The sequence below is a fragment of the Sturnira hondurensis genome, unplaced genomic scaffold (genome assembly GCF_014824575.4).
Source record: "Sturnira hondurensis isolate 20B ecotype Veracruz unplaced genomic scaffold, ASM1482457v3 Scaffold0022542, whole genome shotgun sequence".
Lineage (NCBI taxonomy): Eukaryota > Metazoa > Chordata > Mammalia > Chiroptera > Phyllostomidae > Sturnira > Sturnira hondurensis.
The window spans coordinates 978,475-999,587 of record NW_028095173.1 but is presented as its reverse complement, the minus strand read 5'-3'; the positions used below and the strand labels follow the sequence as shown (position 1 = coordinate 999,587).

The following is a 21,113-nucleotide window of genomic DNA, read 5'->3' as shown; positions in this document are numbered from 1 at the left end:
TGCAGAGGTCAAAACACTGGTTATCAGGATGCTCAAAAAACTCATTGTGTATGGTAACAACATAAAAAGACCCAGGCAGAAATGAAGGTTACATTAAGTGAAATAAAGAAAAATCTACAGGAAACCAACAGTGGAAGGGATGAGACTGACTATCAGATGAACAATTTGGAACATAAGGAAGAAAAAAGCATTCAATCAGAACAGCAAGAAGAAAAAAGAATTTAAAAAACCCATAGAATAAGAAACTCTGGTACATCTCCAAATATACCAACATCCAAATCATAAGAATGCCAGAAGAAGAGGAAGAGAAAGAATTTGAAAACTAATTTGAAAAAATAATGAGAGAAAAATTCCTTAATTTGGTGAAAGAAATAGACACACAAGTCCAGGAAGCACAGAGAGTCCCAAACAAGCTGGGCCCAAAGAGGACCATGCCAAGACACATTATAAGCGGGACCCTCTCTCTTCTTCTGTATGACATTGTTGTAACTCCATACTGCCCAGAACTCTGGTAGCCATCCAGCAACCATGAGGAAAATTAAATTCAACAAGGCCACCATGGCAGAAATGAAACCTGCTCTTTGATGACATTATTGAGTCATCCTAGAAATAGCCAAACGCAGTATTTCTTATCAGTGACAGACATTAGAAAATTTCCCTATCATTTAAGCCATTTGAAGTTGAGTTTTATTCTACTTGCAGCCCAAAGCATCCTAACTGATACAATTTGCTTCACAATTCTGTGGAAGGTGGCCCTCGGCCAGGCCTCCTCACTGTTACTAGTTCATCTGTTAAGTAAACAAGCTGAATTCCCAAGAGCCACGCACAGAGCATCCCTGTTATTTTTCCCCAGCTGTATGTATGAGAACAAAATTAATTTCTAGCCCACGAATGAAACATTGCTGCTCCAGCTAAAAGATTTTAGCAATAGTCTTTTTTTTTTGGCAAGAGAAGCAGATCTCGATATGTTCTAAATAAGCTTCAAGGAGGCAGAGGATAGGAGGGGAGGCAGAGGGAGGCAAAGGGGAGGCATCCATTAAAAGAAAAAAGGAAGAGTTGACAAAGCCCACTCATGTCTAGCTTCTCTGAATTGTTAGCCTGAAGCTGACAGCAGGCTGGGTGGTGCACGTCTAACTTTAGCAAATAGGTAAATCACCTGGAGATCTTATTAAACTCAGGTATTGATTCAATAGGTCTGGGATGGGGTCTGAAGATCTTTAGTTCTAACAAGCTCCCAGGTGATGCTGATGCTGCTGGTCTGAGAACCAGTCTGCAGGGGGCATCACAGAGGCCTCCAACCTTTCCTAGTAAGCACCAGACCCTGCAGTAACCCCAGCAACTGTGGAAATGGAAAGCGGAGGTGATCATCCCTGAAATATGGGCTAGTGAGAACCAGCTGTTTAAACTCAGGTTCCAGGGAGAAATTGAGGTGAGAACCTGCCCCCAAACACACACACACCCGCCTTTTAGAAACACAGGAAAGAATGGAGAATAGAGGGAGAAAGGAGTAGAAGGAGGGTACTCTGGGTCTGGTATTTGGGTACTGTTATACCTTTTGGAGAATTTTATTATTTTAGTCCTGGGACAGCACCTAACTCTGTAACATCAAATGCCCAACTAAGACATTATTCCTAGCCTTCCCTCAGCCATAGCCAGCCTGAGGGGCCCAGCTCCAGTGTATTGCCCCCAGAGCCTCTCCTGAAAAACTTCACACTCACCTCAACTAGTGTCTGGTCTAGCAATTGGGCTCCAGGCCATTCTATCCAAGTAGAAATCACTGGCCTGTAGGATGGGCTGAGAGGAGGAGTCAGGCAGAGGCTGAAGGGCAGTATCTCCATAAGTCTAATCTCCTCCCCATCCTGGTGGTCCTGCTAAATCTTCCTGGCCCTGGACACCTTCAGCCTTGCTAAAGCATCAGTCCTTGAACCACCTGCTCTCTCCCCCTCCTCTCAGGAGCTCTGCTCACACTGTTCCCTGTGGATACAATGCCATCTCTCCCAAACCCCTGGGCCAGCCAGCCAAGGGCTCCCTGCCAGGCTTAGACAGCTGCCTCCTCCTCTGGGGAGCCTCCCCAACTACCTGAGCTGGCACTTTGTAACTAACGCTGCCTTGGCTGTTACCACCTGTGCACCTCCAACTGGCCCCTAAGTACCATAAAGTCAGGGATGGTGCCAGTGCCCAGCAGGTGATCGATGTGCAATAAATATTATTGAACAAGAAAATTAAATCATGATTCTTATCCAGCTGTATATCAGAAATACCTGAATGGCTTTCTTCTTCTTCTTTTTTTTTTAAAGCCAGGTCATCACTCCTAGAGATTCCAATTCAGTATGTTTAGGTGAGGGCCCAGGCTTCTGAAAATGTAAAGGCTTCCCAAATGATTCTTATGTATGGCCACTTTTGACATCATTGAAATGGCAGAAATGAATGAATTAGTGGCTGATGAGTGTGACTGCGCGTATCCTCACAGTTGTGAGGGTCCCACTGATGGCCATTCACACACATACTGAACAAATGACAGGCACTTTGAGAGAGGAGGACTGGTACCTGTTGTTGTACCAGCCGTCCTCCCTCATAATCCATGGCCAAGAGAAATAAAACCAGAGACACGCCACCATTACCCTTGACCAGGGCCTTCCGACAACCAGGGAACAGTCTGAAACAAATCTTAGCCTCCAAGGGATGAGATAAAGGGCAGTAAGGAAGCACTGAGGACACGTGCCACTGAGGCTCCAAGGCTAACAAGCATCTGTGCCAGCTTCCTGACCACCTTCTTTGCTGTATTGTCTCATTTCCCTCCAGCCACTGGCTGTACTGTTATTGTCCTCACAATACAATTGGGGACAGTGAGGTTAGGGAGAGGGAGTTTTCTGCCAAAGGCTGAATTTGGTGAGCTGGGCTTGGAACTCAGGCCCTCTGACTCCAAAGCCCCACACTCTTCATCCCAGAGTTGTGGCACTTCCATAGAAACGTGACGCATCACAGCAGAGGGTGGCACACACTGCAGGCCAGAGACTACAGAATGTCAAAATAAATGCTCAGTGAGAATAATGCCAAAGACAATGTTGTCTTCTGTAAATCCTTAAAGAAACCACCATGGCTGTGTCATTCTTTTATAAATGTGTCAATGGCTATAATTTTATACAACACACAAATCTAGATAAGGTGAGAACTAAAGCCTGATAGCGAAGTCATGATCAAATATTGGGGCTTAAAGGCTGTGCCTTCCATCTGAGCCACAAGTGCTACAATCTCAGACAGCCGATGAAGCCAGGGTGGGTTTCCCAACGTGGGCCTCCATCGCGGGAGGTAGTAAGAACAGAAAGCATTGAGTGTCTACTCTCTGCCAGGCCCTTTATTTTATGCTTCAGTTCTTAAAACAACTTTCATCTCAACGTCATTGTCCCCATTTCCCAGATGAGGATATTGAGGACAACAAACTGGCAAGGAACATGTAATGAAGTTCAACTAAGGGCAATGCCAGAATTCCAGCCAGGCTTCTCCTCAGCTGCACTACTTCTCTTTTCATGATCGAGATGCAGTCTGCAGTGACCTTGACCAGTTATAAAAAAAACCTGAGCTAATAATGTTAACCTCAACCTATATTCATACATGTTAGGACTATAAAGCCAGCAAAAGCTTACTCTATTCTGTAGGCTTTATTGCACTCCAGTCTTGGGTAAGGTAAGGTTTTTAGTGCTTGCTCATTTATTAAAAATGCAAAAGTTGCAGCAAAAATAGGCTGGCAATTACAGGGTTTAAAATGAAGATTCATTTATATTTTTCAGTTTTGTAGTAGTTTAATTGAGCATTAAAGATTTTTTTAATGACTCAAGGAGACAGGAAGGGGTGAAAAATTCAAAACAGACCCTAGAAGAGTTAGAGAAATGATTTGGCCCTGTTTCTACTGCAACGGTCCCTTAAGAAAAACACTAAGGACCAGGTGAGTTGTTAGCTGAACAAAAGATTTATCTACTAAATAGTAGCCTTTTGGAGGAAAATAGAATGAAAGAAAAGGGAATGGGGGAGGGAGGGATTATGTTCATTTCTCTTTGGGAACTTTGAGAAAGAACCCTTGTTTCCAAAGCCAAAGCAATATTTATTTACCCATGTAAGAGAGGCAATGAAGCCAAATACTGTGCCAGCTTTGCAGAATGTATTGTGCTACAAGAAGGCCTTTTCTCCTTCCAATAAGGAAAAACAGCCAGCCCTGACTGGTGTGGCTCAGTGGGTGGGGGGCCTCCCACACACTGAAAGGCCACAGTTTTGATTCTGGATCAGGAATCATGCCTGGGTTGCAGGACAGGTCCTGGGTTGGGGGTGTGTGAGAGGCAACCGATCGATGTTTTGTTACCTCTTTCTCCCTCCCTCCCCCTCTCTCTAAAAATAAATAAATAAATAAATCTCTTTTAAAAAGCAAAAAAAAAAAAAAAAAAAAANAATCTCTTTTAAAAAAAAAAAAAAAAAAAAAAAAAAAAGGAAGGAAAGAAAGAAAAACAGCCAGTATTAGGACCAGTAATAATAATGGTAGCTGACAATAACTGTACAGCAACTGAAGGCCAGGCACTGTGCTAAGTGATTTACATATATTATCTAGTTTAATTCTCACAACTTCATGAGCAAGTAGTGTTAATATGAGTCCCATTTTACAGGTGTGAAAGCAGAGCCTAAAGATGTTCGTCTGTCCAAGGCCATACAGCTAGTAAGTAAGTAAGCAGGAGAGTTGGGATTCACATTTAGATCTGTCTTTCTCTTGACTCTTGCTCACCCTAAAAAACCTGGAGGCAAAACAGAAGTCTCTGGCCACACATCATTGTGGCTCCTCAACTACCTTCCATCATTGATGGAAGAAGCAGAACAACCCAACAGACATCAGATATCTGGACCATCCCAAGTGGTGGATGTGGGTTATCCAATGACAGCTATTATTTGGGCAACTCTCAGAATTGGCCAGAATTTGACTGATGGCCCAGTACTTTCCAAACCCCTGCCTCTCCTGACCCTCCCTGCCCCTAGACTGCTTTGTTGATCCCTGCCAATTCTCAGCTCCCTCCTCAAAAGCCAAATTCCACTCAGTATGGTCCAGATGCTCCAGCAACCAGGACACCAGAGCCAGAGATTCCTATATTAGCTTAACAATGGCCATGTTTGCCCTGGGCAGGATACTAGAAGGCGGCAAATCATGGCTTTGCATGCCTGGTACTGTCACTAAAGTTGTCCTTTGAGAGGGAAAAAAAACCACCATGTCAGCATGATACACGGCTTTTACCCCTGAACAGGACTCAGGGTGACATTTCTAGAGAAAGCAGAAAAGTCCCTGCCATTTCTGAAAACCAACAGCCAGAACACGTGGAGACAAAGGTGAAGCTCCCTGGGACGGAGTCCCAGGAATCCTACCACAACTGCTCCTTACTCCCCTGTTCTATTCATCTTGAGATTCAGGGCATGGGCTAGCTGGCCCTTGGGCCAAAACCCTCAAAGCAGGCACTTTCATGAGCTCAAGGCTTCAGGTGAAAATTTATTCCAGTTGGAGTTTGCATTCTGTCCTTGAAACTCATAAACCCATCCCTCATGATCTGTGGGCACCACTTGGCACACTGCGAGGATAAAGAAAACAACTTGTTTTGGCCCCAAGGACAGTCATGAAAAGGTGGGGGCTAGGCAGTAGAGGAGTTTGGATTGAACAACTTGACAGACCTTTCATGGATGACATTTTACCACCACGCAAATTACTCTCTGTACATTGCACACCTAACACATCCTCTGATGGGCACACTGCATAGATGCCTCTTGTTTCCAGGGCAACCTCACCTGGGGTGGAGGCATAGATAGAGCCAGCAAGGGAGGGGGTGTGAAAAGGGAATCTAATCTAGTGAGGGGAAATTTGTGGGTCAAAGCAACAGAGCTTTCACTGAAAATAACCCTGAAATGACAGTGTCCCTAGTCTTCCAGTTGCCTTAAATAACCTAGCCACAGCACAACCAATCTTCTCTCACAAGGTATCCATCAGATAAGATCCATTTGTTTTGGAATGCTTCTAAATCGGAATTGTGAAACTTGAAACTACAACACCCACTGTTGCCTGCTCTTTTTAGGGACGCTGTATTTTTTTTCTAAAGATTTATTTACTTTTAGAGAGAAGGAAAGAAACATCAATCAGTTGCCTTTTGCATGCCCCTAGCCAGGGACCTGTCCACAACCCTAGCATGTGTGATTGGGAATTGAACTGGTGACCTTTCCATCTATAGGCTGGTGCTCCATCCAGTGAGCCACACCAGCCAGGGCTCAGGAAAGAATTAAGATTAAGAGAATGGAGCCAACGCAAACTAGCTAAAGCAGAAGACTATGCAGAGAGGAGCCAAGCTGGGGTTTGGCAACATCACCACAAAAAGGAAACCAGATTCCTTCAGTGTTGACTTCTCTGGGGAGTGTGGAGCCAAGGGAGGTGTCCTCTGGCCAAGGTCTTTCAGAACAAAGATTCCGCCTTCACCTCAGAGAGCAGCCTGAACAGGGCAGACGTGACTTAGAAAACCTTAAGAGGAGGCCTCATCCTTGTGGCTCCTGGGGTGTCAAGAGTCAGTGGGGTTCAGTTGCTGTAAAGAGTGGAGCCCCAGTCATGCAACATAATATTTTAAGTGCTCACTTCTCCCTGAGCTCTCTCTGACACTGCAGCTATTTGGCTAAGCCCCAATCCCCCAGAGGTAGGTGGGCTACAAAGTAGCACAGTACTGCCCCTGGAGGGGGCAGGAGGAGCTTCATGGAGGTTCTGGGGCAATAAAGGCTTTTGCTGGTGGGGTAAAAGAGTGTTCATGAATTAATGGCTGGACATCTTACAATTTAGTCATTTGGAGGTAAGAAGGAAGACAGACCAAAACTAAAACAACACAAAACAAAGACCAGGGTGAAAAGGATACAACTGAGGAAGTACATTAAGTGGGGAAGGGCTGAGTAGGGGTTTCCCAAAGCTTTGGGGGAACTTCAAAAGGCTTCACGATTCTCACCCTGGCTGGTGTGGCTCAGTGGATAGAGCACTAGTTTGTGAACCAGAGGGTCATGGGTTCCATTCCCAATCAGGGCACATGCCTGGGCTGTGGGTCAGGTCCCCAGTAGGGGGCATGTGAGAGGCAACCACACAAGGATGTTTCTCTCACTCTCTCCTTTCCCCTCTCTCTGAAAAATAAATATTTTTTTAAAAAGGCTTTATGATTCTCAAAGACCCCTGCCCTTCTCACTATTTTTCAACTCTGCATCCTCCCCTCAGCCACACACCCCTCAAAAGGTACCCAGAGTCTGCATGGGTTTGCTTTCAGAGCAGGGACTGCAGGATTTCAAGGAAAGGATGGAACCCAAGTGGCCCCATTATCAACCTAGGCATTTGAAGCTGGCACTATGTCAAATAAGGAGCTTTGGGGAAAAAATGTCTTCTTATTTTTCTCTTCCTCTTCCCCTCTGGAAATAAAAGTAGGCTGTATTTCTCCTGCCTCGGTTCCTTGGTGATCTCAGAGAGCCAGCTGAAAGAGCTTCTTGGAGTACAGCTCGTCCAAGTCTCAGCCCAGGAGACTGACTATCAATGCCTGCGCCTTTTGTCCGGGTTACTGCCGCTCTGTCGACCAAGGCCAAAAACAGTTACTGGGGCTAGGGGTTCTTCCAGGTAGGTGGTTTAGAAGTCAGCAACTGGAGTCACTTAGGGCAGGCAATGAGGCCCTGGAGTCTGGGAGGGTGGGGTGGGAAGAGTTCGAGGGGTTGTCGACTTCTGGGTTCCCTCTCCTACTGGCAGAGATGGGGGTGCTAAAAAGGAGGGTGGCGGGAGAGCCACAGGTGAAGTGATAGACCAGCACTGGCCAGAGGGGTACAGGGCTTGAAAAAGGCTCTGCATGACCACATTCGGGGCTTAGTGCTGGAGGCAGAACACTCAACGTAAGCACGCTGTGCTCACCAAGAAACTTCTAGAGCCACAGAAGTGCAACTGGGCAGAAAGACCACGGAGGGGGGCAGGTAAGAGGGGCCTTACAGAGGCTAGGAAGGTAACTGGGTTCTTCCATTTCGTGCGTGAAATCAAGACTGCTCTGGGCCAGGTCTCTCCACCCCCCTTCACTTCCTTTCTTGTTCTAAACTTGGCCCCAGGGTCTGTGGCTCGCCGAGGACACTGAGAAGCTGAAAGGCGACAGATAGGAGAGCCCCTGGGGCCCGCAAGGGCAACACAATCGACCCGACCCCCCAGTCTTCCCTTGCTCAAAGCCCGGTTGGGTTGGTGACCAGCCTCTTCCCTCGCGTGCCTCTCTGCGCACAGCGGCGGCGCCGCAGGACTCTGGGTCCCTCCCGCTCTCCATCGGGAGCGGACAAATGCGCCTACTCCGGCAGACGGCGGGGGATGCAGAAGTTGAAAATCCCTGGGCAGAAATACCTGCCCATCCCAAAGGCAGGGCAACTGCAAGCCACGGGGACCTGGACGCCTGGCGGAAGGCGAGTGGAGAGCGAAGGAGGCTGCGCACCGCCTGCAGCCAACCCGCGACTCCACGCGCTCCGGCGCGGCCTCGCCACGGCGCCCGACTTACCCCAGAGCAGTGTAAGCGGCTTGGCTTTGGGAATGAGCACCAGGGAGTACACAGCGGCCAAGTGGAGCAGGCTCATCAGGACTACGTTCCTCCACACGATGTTCTGCCGCTGGTCGCGTACGCCCGGCCTCTCTTGGCCGCCGCCCGCCGATCCCTGAACCCGGGCACGGCTGTCCCCCGCGGCGTTGCAGAGGGGGACCTTCCCCCGGTCTGCAGCCCGACCTGGCATGGCTGTGAGAGGAGGGCGCCGGCGGCGGCGGCAGGCAGAGTTCTGCCGGTGCGGATCTCTCCGGTGAGGGCGGGAGCTACTGCCTTTTAGAGGGAATCTCCACACCTCCTGTCCCCGCCTTCCCGGCTCTTCTCCCGTTCCTTCTCTCTTCAGGCTTTCAGCGTGGCCTAAGGATGCAAACCTGGGAGCCCAGCATCTGTTGCTGGCGTAACACCCATGCCGCTGCCGGGGCGGATCTCAGCTGTGAGGACGGAGGGGCGAGCGCGAGGGCGGGATCTGCGCGGAGGAGCTGGGGGAGGCGCGCGACCTGGGAACACGGTGGGGGAGGCTGCGCTCCGAGGGAGCCGGGAAGAAAGACCTGCGTAGCTACAGCCAATCACGATCGCTTGGGGGGCTCTTAAAGAGAAAGGCTCCCCCTGGCCCCCCGCTGCCCTGGCTCTCTGGGGCCAAGGCGGGCCGCTGGGCGGGCGGTGGGTAGCCTGGGTTTGGGGGTTGGTGCCAGGCTGTGGCTCTGGGACCCGGAGCCTGTTAAGCGGCTCACAGCACTTCTGCTGTGTGTTTCTCCAGTTCCAAAAAAAATCTTTCCGCTTTCCTCCTCCCTCCCTTTCTCTCTTTCTCTCTTTTCTTTTTCTTTTTCTTTCTTTCCATTAACTTTTGAAGCTACAGGCCACCCGTGTTGAAGAGTTGAAAAAATGTTCTCGGAGTCTCAACACAAGTTAAGGCCAGATCCGAGGTGGGACTCAGAAGTCCCGGCTCTGCCGGTTGGTGTGGCTTCTTGGGCCTGTGGAGGGATGGAAGGCAGCTGCTCAACTCTTAATTAGGCAGCTGCCGCCAGACACGTAGTAGGTACTCGTAGTTAGTGACTATTAGAGGATACAGAAATTAATCGGGGGCTAGCCCAAAGCTGCGCAGCTCTGTTTATGGCAAATTTTCGGCTAACCATTGCGCTTGTGGACTGTCAGAACAGTACCTTCAAGTCAGCACCATTGAGAATTGGGCTTTAGAAAAAAAATCGCACAGAACAAGGAAAATCAACCTGTGGAAAAATTGGGTCCCCTCATTCCTCTTCTCCTAACGCAGGTAATTTAGAGCTGTCCAGAGCCAGCCGCAATTGCACAGAAATGAAGGGGGTGCTCTGGACATGTCCCGAGTGGGTGTGGCTGCACCTGTAGGCGGGTAGCAGAAGAAAAAGGGCTCAGGACTGGAAGCCAGGGTGTCTGAGTGACGCACACTGGCTCTCTATGCACACATTTCCTTACTGGGCAAACAGAACTAATCTTTATTGTTCCTTCCAGCTTGCAAATTCTATAAATGTGAGCTTGAAAGGGTGCCATTATGTTGACAAATACAGCTGATTTTTTTTTTAGATTACCGATTGCTGAGAATCCTGTCCAGGATTCCACGAGAGGGGGAAAAAATTACAAAGAGCTGCCTGTATGAAAGAGCCATACATGAGCATGTTATTGTTAACAGACCTGAACAGGTCCAGTCAGCCAGATAAAATAATGTCTAATTTAAAACTGAAGCAAGGTATGTGTGTCTGTGGAACTGTGGCCACTTAGCACGTGCTATGGTGGTGTGTCAGATGGAGCTGAAATTATAGAATGAAGGGAAATTTTCCTGGGAACCAAAAAAATGTCAGCATTGTATGAGACAATACAACACAAAACTGGGGGGAGGGGTATACATGTCATTAGCCAGCTCAATCTGGGATGTATAATAACTACTTTTTCTTCTCATGCTCCCTCTGCCCCCACTCCCACCAGACCCACATATTCCCTCTGGCTCTCTAGTTCAGACTCCCGTTTTTTCCAGAGTGGACTACTTGCTTGGCCCAAAGCCTCTATGTGGGTTATTGTAATGACTTACCTCACCTTCACTAACCATTCAATCACTTGTTTGGCACTTATTAGGCACCTCCTGTGTGTCAGGGCTAGTGGACAGTGGGGATACAAGGATAAGTAGTTAGGTGCCTGCCCTTAAGGAGGGAAAACAGAACAAGTAGAATTTTTTGACGATGACCTTGGAAAGACAGGAATGTCCAGTCCATTACCAGAAAAAAATAAATTCTTATTAAGAATCAAGAATTACATACAAAAAGTCCAAGGGAGGCAGCAAAAAAGTTCTTTACTTGATCCCTGGGTACTTTATCTATTTGATAAGCTACTGTGTCTTGAATCTATCTTGAATGAACATCTTACTCTTCCCTCCAATTTGCCGGACTAGGTTGGACCAATCCACTTCAGCTGTTTGGACTAAGGGTGGGTACAGGGATGTTTGTATGTGGGTCAGGCATGGAGATAAGTGCTCTTTAGGTGTTTCAGATCTGGCCTGCAAAAGGAAGACTGAAGGAAAATGGTCCTTCCAGATCTCACCTCAGAGCAACACCTCTCGTTTACTGTGTGGCCACGGCATTCAAAATGACTGAGCAAGTACAACAAATCTGGATCAAATTCTACATTAAAGCTTGAACATTTTTCCACAGAAACTATGCGGATGATTCAGAAGGCCACAGCTATGGGCAACTGGAGACTGGCAGCTTCATCACAACATGTCGGCTCATGCATCAGGTCCCATGCTGTTTTTTTGAGAAACATCAAATCACCCAGGTGACTCAGCGCCCCCCCCACCCCCATAGCCCAGATATGGCACCATGAGACTTCTGGCTTTTCCCAACACTAAAATCACCTTTGAAAGGGAAGAGATTTCAGACCATCAGTGAGATTCAGGAAAATATGACAGGGCAGCTCATATCAATTAGGAGAATCCCAAGGTGTGAGATCCCGAAGTGCCTATTTTGCAGTGGACTGAAGTGTCATTTTCCTATGTATTTCTTGTGTCTAGTATTTTCTTCAATAAATGCCTCTATTTTTCATAGTACATGGCTGGATACCTTCTGGACAGACCTTGTATTTTTGCTAATAATGACTATTCCCTTTAGTATATTATTCCATCAAGGCTACTGTCTCTTTTCCCACCTAAGGTTGTTTTTTCTTTGTTTTTTTTTTCCCCTCAAAGACCTTAATATATTTTCTTAGTTTCTAGCCAAGACCCCAGAAGTGGATGGGTGTTCACCTCACCCCTTGATGGGGGCAAGTAGGACAGTAACCATTATCCTGTCAAATAATTACCCAAAATATGTTAAGAGTCTGAATAATGGTATTTTCAGGATAAAGTAGAGGCACAAAGGAGGGAGTTGTTAATTCACACTAGGGCTGGGAGAAGGGAGGTCATATCTACATAAGGGTTTTTTTTTGAAAGTTGATTAATTTTTTAAATTGAGGTCAAATACTCATAACATCAAATATTTGATCTTAAAATTTTTTAAGTATTCAGTAGCATCAAATACATTCACATTGTTGTGGAACCAATCTCCAGAACTCTTCATCTTGCAAAACTGAAATTCTAAGCACATTAAATTCCTCATTTCTCCCTTTTTCTACCTGGTGGCAGCCACTACACTTTGTTTTTATGAGTTTGACTACTCTAGATACCTCATAAGTGCAATACTATATGTCTTGCTGTGTGACTAGCTTTTTCACTTAACAATGTCTTCAAGGTTCATCCATGTTGTAGCATATACAGAATTTCCTTCCTTTTTCAAGGTCAAATAATGTTCTACCACATGTATCATATTTTTGGACTATAAGACACCCCCCAAATTTGGGAGGAATAATGGTTGCTAATGCTGCTGTTGAGTTGTTTAGATTTACATTGGTGAAATATTGTTATTCATGTTATTAAATATTTTACCATTATTTTTTGCTTCAAAATTTTTTTTCCTATTTTCCTCCTCTAAAACATAGGTGTGTCTTATGGTCCAAAAAGTATAGTATGTATCTCATTTTGCTCATCTGTTCATCTGACAATGGACACTAATTTGCCACCACCTTTTGGATATTGTGATTAATGCTATTGTGAACGTAGGTAAACAACTATGTCCTCAAGACCTTGCTTTCAACTCTTTTGGATATGTATCCAGAAGTGCTATTGCTGGAGTTTATAGTAATTCTAATTTTAATTTTTTTCAAACTTCCATACTGTTGTCCATTGCAGCTGCACCATTTATATTCCCACAAACAGTGCACAAGGGTTCCAACTTCTCCACATCCTAACACCTGTAATTTTTTGCATTACAGCCATCCTAATGGATATGAGATGATATCTGATTGTGGTTTTGATTAGCATTTCCCTAACAGTTAGTGATATTGAGCATTTTTTTATATGCTTGATGGCCATTTGTGTGTCCTCTTTGGAAAAATGTCTATTCTAGTCCTTTGTCAATTTTTTAATGTTTATTTCATTGTTGTTAAGTTACAGGAATTCTTTATATACTCTGGATAGAAGTCCTTTATTTGATAAGTGATTTGCAAATATTTTCTTCAATTCCATAGGTTGCCTTTTCACTGTTGATTGTGCCTTGATATGTAGCTTTTAATTTTGATGTAGTCCAGTTTTTTATTAGTTTTAGAGAAAGGGGGAGTAAGAGAGGGAGAGAAACAAAGGACCTGGCCCACAATCCAGGCATGTGCCCTGACTGAGAATCAAACCAGCCACCTTTCACTTTGCAGGACCAGTGCCCAAGCCACCAAACGACACCATTCAGGGTGACATAGTCCATTTTATCTATTTTTACTTTTGTTACCTGTGTTTTAGTATCTTATTCAAGAATATCGCCAAATACAATGTCATGAAACTTTTTCCTTATATTTTCTTCTAACAGTTTTATAGTTTCAGCAATTACGTTAATTGCCAAATCCAATGTCATGAAACTTTTCATTTATGTCTTCTTCTAACAGTTTTATAGTTTCAGCCATTACGTTAAGGTCTTTGATCCATTTTGAGTTAACGTTTATATATGGTGTAAGGTAAGGGTCGAACTTCATTCTTTTGCATGCAGATAATTGAGTTTTACAAACACCATTTGTTAATAAATGTAAAAGTCCTTTCCCCATTGAATGGTCTTGACTCCTTATTGAAGAGCATTTGACCATATACTCATATGGGCTTGTTTCTGGATTCTATTCCATCCTTCTATATCTTTATGTTAGTATCACATTGTTTAAGTATTGTAGCTTTATAACAAGTTTTTAAATTAAGAAGTATGTGACCTCCAACTTTTGTTTTTCTTTCTCAAGATTGTTTTGGCCATTCAGATCCACTGAAACTCCTTAAGAATGTTAAGATGGATTTTTCTATTTCTGCAAAATATTTACCCCTGTGATTTTGTTAAAGATTCCATTAAATCTGGTTATTACTTTGGTTAGTATTGACATCTTAACAATATTAAGTCTCTGATTCATGTACATGGAATTTTTTTTATTTCTTTGTCAATCTTCTTTCTGTGTCTTCTTCAGTTTCAGCAACATTTTGTAGTTTTCAGTGTGCAAGTCTTTTGGCTCCTTGGTTAATTTTATCAGGTAATTTTACTGAGATACACTAAATAAAAACTATCATAGATAGAATGCCTAGATTCTGGTCAGCAGTATGTGCCTCAGAGAAGAGGTTGCTTCCTGTAGAGAGGACACAACAGACAGCAGATGGAAAGGGTTCAATGGTAACATCACCTACAAAAACTGTGAGGCATGTGGTCTGTCATGGTCAGGAAGGCTTCGTGAAGGAGGTGGCAGCAAGCAAGGCCGTGAAAGAATGACTTCACGGAGACTGCTGGTTGGTTAATTGTGTAAGAAAAGGCTCAGAAATAGGAGTGGGCCTGACAAAGTATCTAGCTAAGGCTGTATACTCCTTCAAAGGCTGAATACCAAGGTTTTTTTTTTAAATTTTTATTTATTTACCTCTAGAGGGGAAGGGAAGGAGAGAGGGAGAGAAATATCAATGTATGGTTGCCTCTCGTGGGTCCCCTGCCGGGAACTGGCCTGCAACCCAGGCATGTGCCCTGACTGGGAATCGAACCCTGATCATGTGGTTCACAGGCCCGTGCTCAATCCACTGAGCTACACCAACCAGAGCTGAATACCAAGATTTTTTAAAAATGTGTCAAAATATTTGTGGAGAAAATACAGACTCTATGGAGAATGTAAACAGGGGGAAAAAAGATCGATTCTTGAAGTCAGAGATTTACAGGGATTCTCACATCTGTGCTTTTCTTAAGGAAATTTAGGTTTTGGCATCAGGAGCTAGTGTTGGGAAATGACCCAGGTTTGGCATCTCAAAACCCAGATTTGAATGTGGCCCCTCCCTCTGATTTAAAAAGTCTCTGTGATTTGGGTTTTATACTATGTAAGCAAAGAATTAAGATAGATCTATGCTGAGAATTCCTGCCTGTGCAATTTACCTAATAATCTGGGTTCAGTTTTTTCATGTGTGAAAAATGCAGATGATACTGCCTGTCTTATAGGAATAGAGCTTAGTGCAGTGTTTGGTACCTAGTAACTACTGAATAATGTGGGTATTTTATTGTTTTTTAAATCATCCTAGGGAGGACTCAATGCAGTTATGAAACCTGTCTGGCCAGGAAGCCAGGGTACACCCAGAGGTCCCAGTCTGGAAAAACAAGCATAACTGGGTGGGCTGGAGGGATACCGAACTTGAAAGAATGAATTCTAGCAGCACCAGGGACCTGGGAAATAAAATCACCTGCTCTGCTTTGAGAAGCAACTCCTTTGGCAAAGGAAGGGATGTGCTCTGTGGCTTTTAGGTACTTTAATGGGGAGAGAGGGGAGGCTGCCTCATGGATGATGTGCAGAGACAACCATTTTGAATGTAAACAATCCTGGGGGGAAGTAGGTATAAGGGGACTAAATGGTAATAGAAAAAAATACAATAAAAACATTTTAAAAGTGCCTTGGCTGGTGTAGCTCAGTGGATTGAGCACGGGCTTTTGAACCAGAGGATTGCAGTTTGATTCCCAGTCAGGGCACATGCTTGGGTTGCAGGCCAGTTCCCAGCAGGGGACACACGAGAGGCAACCATACATTGATATTTCTCTCCTTCTCTCTTTCCCTTCCCCTCTAAAGATAAATAAATAAAATCTTAAAAAAAAACATTTAAAAAGTGTAAACAATCCTTGTCAACCTCAAGGGTGAGAAAACTACTCACAGGCTTTAGATTAGAATGATTTCAGGGGAGCATAGAGTTGGAAAGTTAGCCTTTAAGATTACAGGAAGATTGGGTTTCAGATATAGCAACACTGTGCGTTAACAGAAAAGTAGTCTTCTCAGCTTCCTCCTGTCACAAGAAGGTTGGCCTCCCCTTTCCTGTACTAAACAGATTGGAAAAATTTCCCATTGAGATTTTATAGCAGTGGACAAGGAGTGACCTGTGCCTTGAAAATGAATGCTTCTATTGCTTTGGATGTGAAGAGGGGTTTTCTTTCTTTTTTAAAAAATATTTTATTTATTTATCTTTCTAGAGGGGAAGGGAAGGAGAAAGGAAAGAAACATCAATGTATGGTTGCTTCTTGTGCATCCCCTTCAGGGAACTGGCCTGTAACCCAAGCATGTGCCCTGACTGGGAATCGAACCGCGATTGTCTGGTTCGCAGGCCGGCGCTCAATCCACTGAGCTACACCAGCCAGGGCCAGGAGGGGTTTTCTTTTAACACAAACCCCAGCCTTATTGCTTAAGACCCTTCCCACAGCTTCTGACCACTCTTAATAGAATACTGCAATTTGGCAGCGGGACAGTGAGCATGGGAGATGGCCAGATCTCCAGGCTCTTATTTCCTCATTCATAGATGAGTCTACATAATGAGAAATCCACTCAAGTACTGAAGCCAACCCAAACCTCTCTTCTGTCAGTAAAATGCTGCCCTTTGCAAGTTTCCTAGTTCTCTTCAGTCTGAATCAATTAATTCTCTCCTGCGATATCTATTTATTGAGCCTCCTCTAGAAGCCAAACATGAGCTCGGCTCCATGCACAGGAGTATATGACTATGTTCAAGGGACTCACAGTTGGGTAGGGGACAGGTCATAATCAAATCACCACTATAAGCAGTGTATACCTCAAATGCTACAGAGGAATCACTGACCGTGCTTTTTAAGACCCAGCCATGGCATGTTAACGTGTACCACATTCTCCCTTGACCAACATCTGTCTAGAGCAAGGTCCACAAATCAAACTCCTCCCCACTCTGTCTCCCTACTCCCAATTCCCAGCTCTCTGAAATAAATGAACAATCCCTATTACTGTGACTGAAGAAAGAGTATTGACAAGGTTTTCACCCACATCTCTTCCAGCTCTCCTCTCCCCACCAACACCCACCCATTTTCTTTTGAGATAGTTATTTTGGTTTCCAGGGGCAAATACATGTAGAGAAGCTCTTATTTTATTTCTCAGCATCAGCAGCAGTTACTGTTTCTGTTTCAATGACCTCTTTCTTTTCCTGTTGTGTCAATTACCATGGGCTGCTCTTAAAAGGCAAAGATCCTGGTTGCTCTCTATCTAGCACAGAGGGGGCATTTAACAGAGTTCAGAAATGTCAAAAGGGTAACCTAGATTTGTAGCACCAGAGGAAAAACTAGTCCATCTGAGCAACCAAAAAACAAACAAAGGTAGCCTATTCGTGACGTGAGGAACAGGTATAGAGAAAGGATAATTTCATAAAACTGTGTATCACCAGAGAGGACAAGCAAATACATTGGTTCTACGTCCTTAAATTACAAAGTATTTCTTTGATGCCTGCCTATTCATTTGCAATCAAGGAAAGTGCTGCACTGATGTTTCTCCAGATTAGAAATGAATTTTACTCTACTCGAAGAAAGGTACCCAAATGTAAATAGGCCTGAATGCTTTCATCTTTCTTCAAAGCTTTGGTGCTTAGCCAAATTTGTTTTCAATTCCTTTTGAAGACATGTAGGCAATATAAAAAGATGCTGTGGGAAAGGTAGATGGTTCACAGACTTCCAGATCCAGAAATGAAATTAGAGATCATCTAGTCCTACCCTCTCATTTTTTTTATCCTCATTTACAGATGGGGAAATGGAGGCAGAAAGAGTTGATACCATTTGAGTAATGGTAAGTGGCAGGGAAGACATTAAAAATCCAGTTCCTTGACTGATAGGTGCTCTTCAGCACTGCCTCTCATGACGACACAATTTACTGCCCTAGGGATAAAGTGGGCTTCCTGGTCGCATTTTACTGTTACCACCCAGGACTTCCCTCCAGTCTGGAACCCTGTGGGCACACCAGCTGGGCCAGCCAGTTCTGGTACTCTACCTCTCTAGGCACAGAACTCAATTAAAAAGTGGGCATGAGACCCAGGAGGAGACAATTGGTCTTTGTGAGCAGTATTTGGATATTGTGAGTGGCTTTTTCTCTTACCTTTGTACATCACAAGCCCTGGAGATGGAGGCTTAGGGCTGCCAGGGGCTATATTCCCTACCATGTAAAGAGAACCTGTCTGAAAAGAAGTGAACATACAGTGCTCAATAAGTACACCCACTTACAACAAACCACATTGCTCTTTTATGGAAAATGCCACATCTCTGCAGGCAAATGTGTGTGTGTGTGTGGGGGGGGGGGGCGCGGGGGCGGGGAGAAAGCTAAGTCCAAAGGCAAAACTCCGGTTTTTGCTATAGTAGCAAAAATATGGGTTTGTGAAAAAATAATGTGCTCACTAGGCTGAGAAGTGAATTTGAATCCAGATGCTACCACTTAGCAGCTGTGCCAAGCAACTGGAATTAATAATTTAGCTCTTAATATACTCAGTAAGAAAGCTAAGTACCTAGCTTAATGCCCAGCTCACAGAAACAGTGTGTCCAAGCAGTACCTTTTTGTGGACTTGACTTCAGTCTGTTAAAACTGGTTTGTTCTCTCCCAAAGACTCCTTAAGGCAAAAAAGATGGTCAGAGAAGGTCATCTGCTATTTGGAGAAATACCCAAAGGGAAAGGAAATTACTTTTAGTTTACTTTTAGGAGATGGTTGCTTTCGTTCTTTCCTACTAAAATGTGTACATATTCAATTCCACCACACATTCTAGTCTTCTGAGTGTGGAAAGTTCCTTTATTGGACAAAGTACAAGATGAAACGATTTTCATCATTAATCAGATCATAGTTACTGGTCATTCTTAAGGATCCCTTAAATTATATATTGTACTCACTGCACTTTTACTATTCAGAACAAAGGTCTGAAACTTTCCTCTTCTAATCAAAATTGAATCCATTCCATAATAGGCTCCCTACTGGTTCATTTTACATTGCCTGCCTGGAAACATATCTGTTTAGATGTGAATTCTCTACTGAAGTGCATAAAGCACTTTATATTTACTAAGGTAAAGAAACCAAGTTAGTAACAACTATGGCATGATACTCCCTAAAGCTGGGAAATTTTATAGCCTTTAAAGGTATGAAAGAGATAGTGGTAGATATGTTAGAGACACAGTTTTTCTTGGGTTTAATTTCACATATAAGAACTAAAAAGCCAATAAGCTCATGTATGTTTTTGAAATAGAAAGGTTTCCTCTATTTCACAAGTTTTCTAAAACCAATACCCTCTCCTATTTGCACAGTATGAGGCCACTGATACCCAAAAGGTGGTTTTAGAAAGGTCATGAATTGGGAAACTATAAACTACTAGAAACAAAAGCAGTGACAGGCTTGCCTGGTGAACAAAAGGTGAGCCTAGGCCTCTAGACTTATGGAATGTCAGCCAAAATCAAATTCAAATTCAACAGGAAGTACAGCATTAAAGTGAAGAATGGAGACATTACTGAGTAATGATGTTTGTACAAAGTCATTCTAGATGTTTCAGATGTAACATTAACATTGTTTACTAAATAATTAGCAGATCTCTGGAAACACAAATCCAGATGGCAAAAACCATACATGTGTAAAACAAAGTCTGTTTCTTTTTGTTTGATTTTATTAGCTTTTTCAAGATCTACTCCAACTACTTAAAACCCAAATATCCCATACCTCCCAGAAGAAAAAAAAAAGTAAACAGCTAGATATTAGAGAACAGTACAGTTCAACCCCAATCAGGCTTATATACACACTATGCAACCTGAGCCTATGAGACTGGTATGGTTACCAAAGCACTGAACCCAACAGATGCTGTAGAAATGTAGATAAAACAGTATAGCAGAAAGAGTGGAAATATAAAGCTGATTTGATTGCTTTTTCTTTGTAATCTAGTTTGGTTGAAAGATTACGGGCATTTATTCCTAAAAATCAAATAGTTAAGATTTTCTGTGTACAGACAGTCCCTATTATTCACCAATGAATTTGAGATTCTACCTGTGATACCTTAGGCATTTCATGAGCACCCCTGTCAGGGGTTCTTCTTCTTCCTCTCTTAAAAAAAATTATTTATTTATTTTTGAGAGAGAGAGAGAGAGCGAGCGTGCGAGCGAGCAACGGAGAGAGAAAGAGAGGGAGAGAAATACTGATATGAGAGAGAAACATCTATCAGTTGCTTCTAGCATGCCCCCAACCAGGAACCTGGCTTACAACCCAGGCATGTGTCTTGACCGGGAGTCAAACCAGCAACCTTTCAGTCTACAGGTGACACCAAACCACTGAGCCACACCAGTCAGGACAGGGGTTCAATTTGGGAATGCTGCCACCACAGCAGTACAACAGAATATGGAAGAGGGGAGCATATGTACATATATATGCACACATGCACAGATGTGGGCACACTATTTGCTGAATCTTCATGATAGTTCCAAATGAAGTCTCCACTATGGCAGAGAAGTCAACAGATGGCCTGTAGTCTCTCTTAGGCAAACTCAAATCTGGTTTAGGGGACAAGTGGTTATCAGAAAATCGTAACTCATTCACCACCCCTCCCTTTATCTTTCAGGCAGGTGCTAATCAGGGCATATGTGGTTGCCAGGAATCCTACTGCATCTTTCTTGTTCCCCAGGATAAACAAGGGAGTTTTCTCACTTCAAGGGAATATACAGGCTCAATGGACTCTTAACAGTCAGATGCAGAGCAGTTATTTTCAATCCCTCTGATACCATACTAGTCAAATGAACTTCCATCAGCTATGTATCCCATTACACATAAAGATTCTCAAGTGGGGACTATGGGTGCATCCATCCTACCCAGCCCAAAGGGGTTTAAATGTGAGGAGAGGTACAAAATAAAAACAGCACTGGTGTTGTTAAACACCACTGGTGTTTAACACCCCCACTGGTGTGACAAAGCTCCTGGCCAATACCCAGCCCCACCTACCAGTTTCCTTCACATTGCTTTCCTTGTTTTAAAATTAAGTAGGTTAAGACAATAAAAAGCACAAAATATAAGCACAACTGAACACACTTGGGATTCAGAAAGAATGACTACATGAAGTAATGGCAAAAGCTGAAAACACACTCATTGACAAGATTAAATTGAAATTTTTTTCTCTACTTAAAAAACTT

General features: G+C 43.9%; 1 protein-coding gene across 1 annotated transcript in view; it reads right to left on the bottom strand.

The window, feature by feature from the left end:
• SCD5 (stearoyl-CoA desaturase 5) overlaps positions 1-9,230 on the bottom strand; it is a 178,242-nt gene extending 169,012 nt beyond the window's left edge. The window contains exon 1 of the mRNA XM_037035626.1: positions 8,556-9,230. Within this exon, the coding sequence (XP_036891521.1) occupies positions 8,556-8,784 (229 nt within the window). The 5' untranslated portion in view covers positions 8,785-9,230. The remainder of the gene's footprint in view (positions 1-8,555) is intronic.
• Between the last annotated feature and the right edge of the window lie 11,883 nt (positions 9,231-21,113).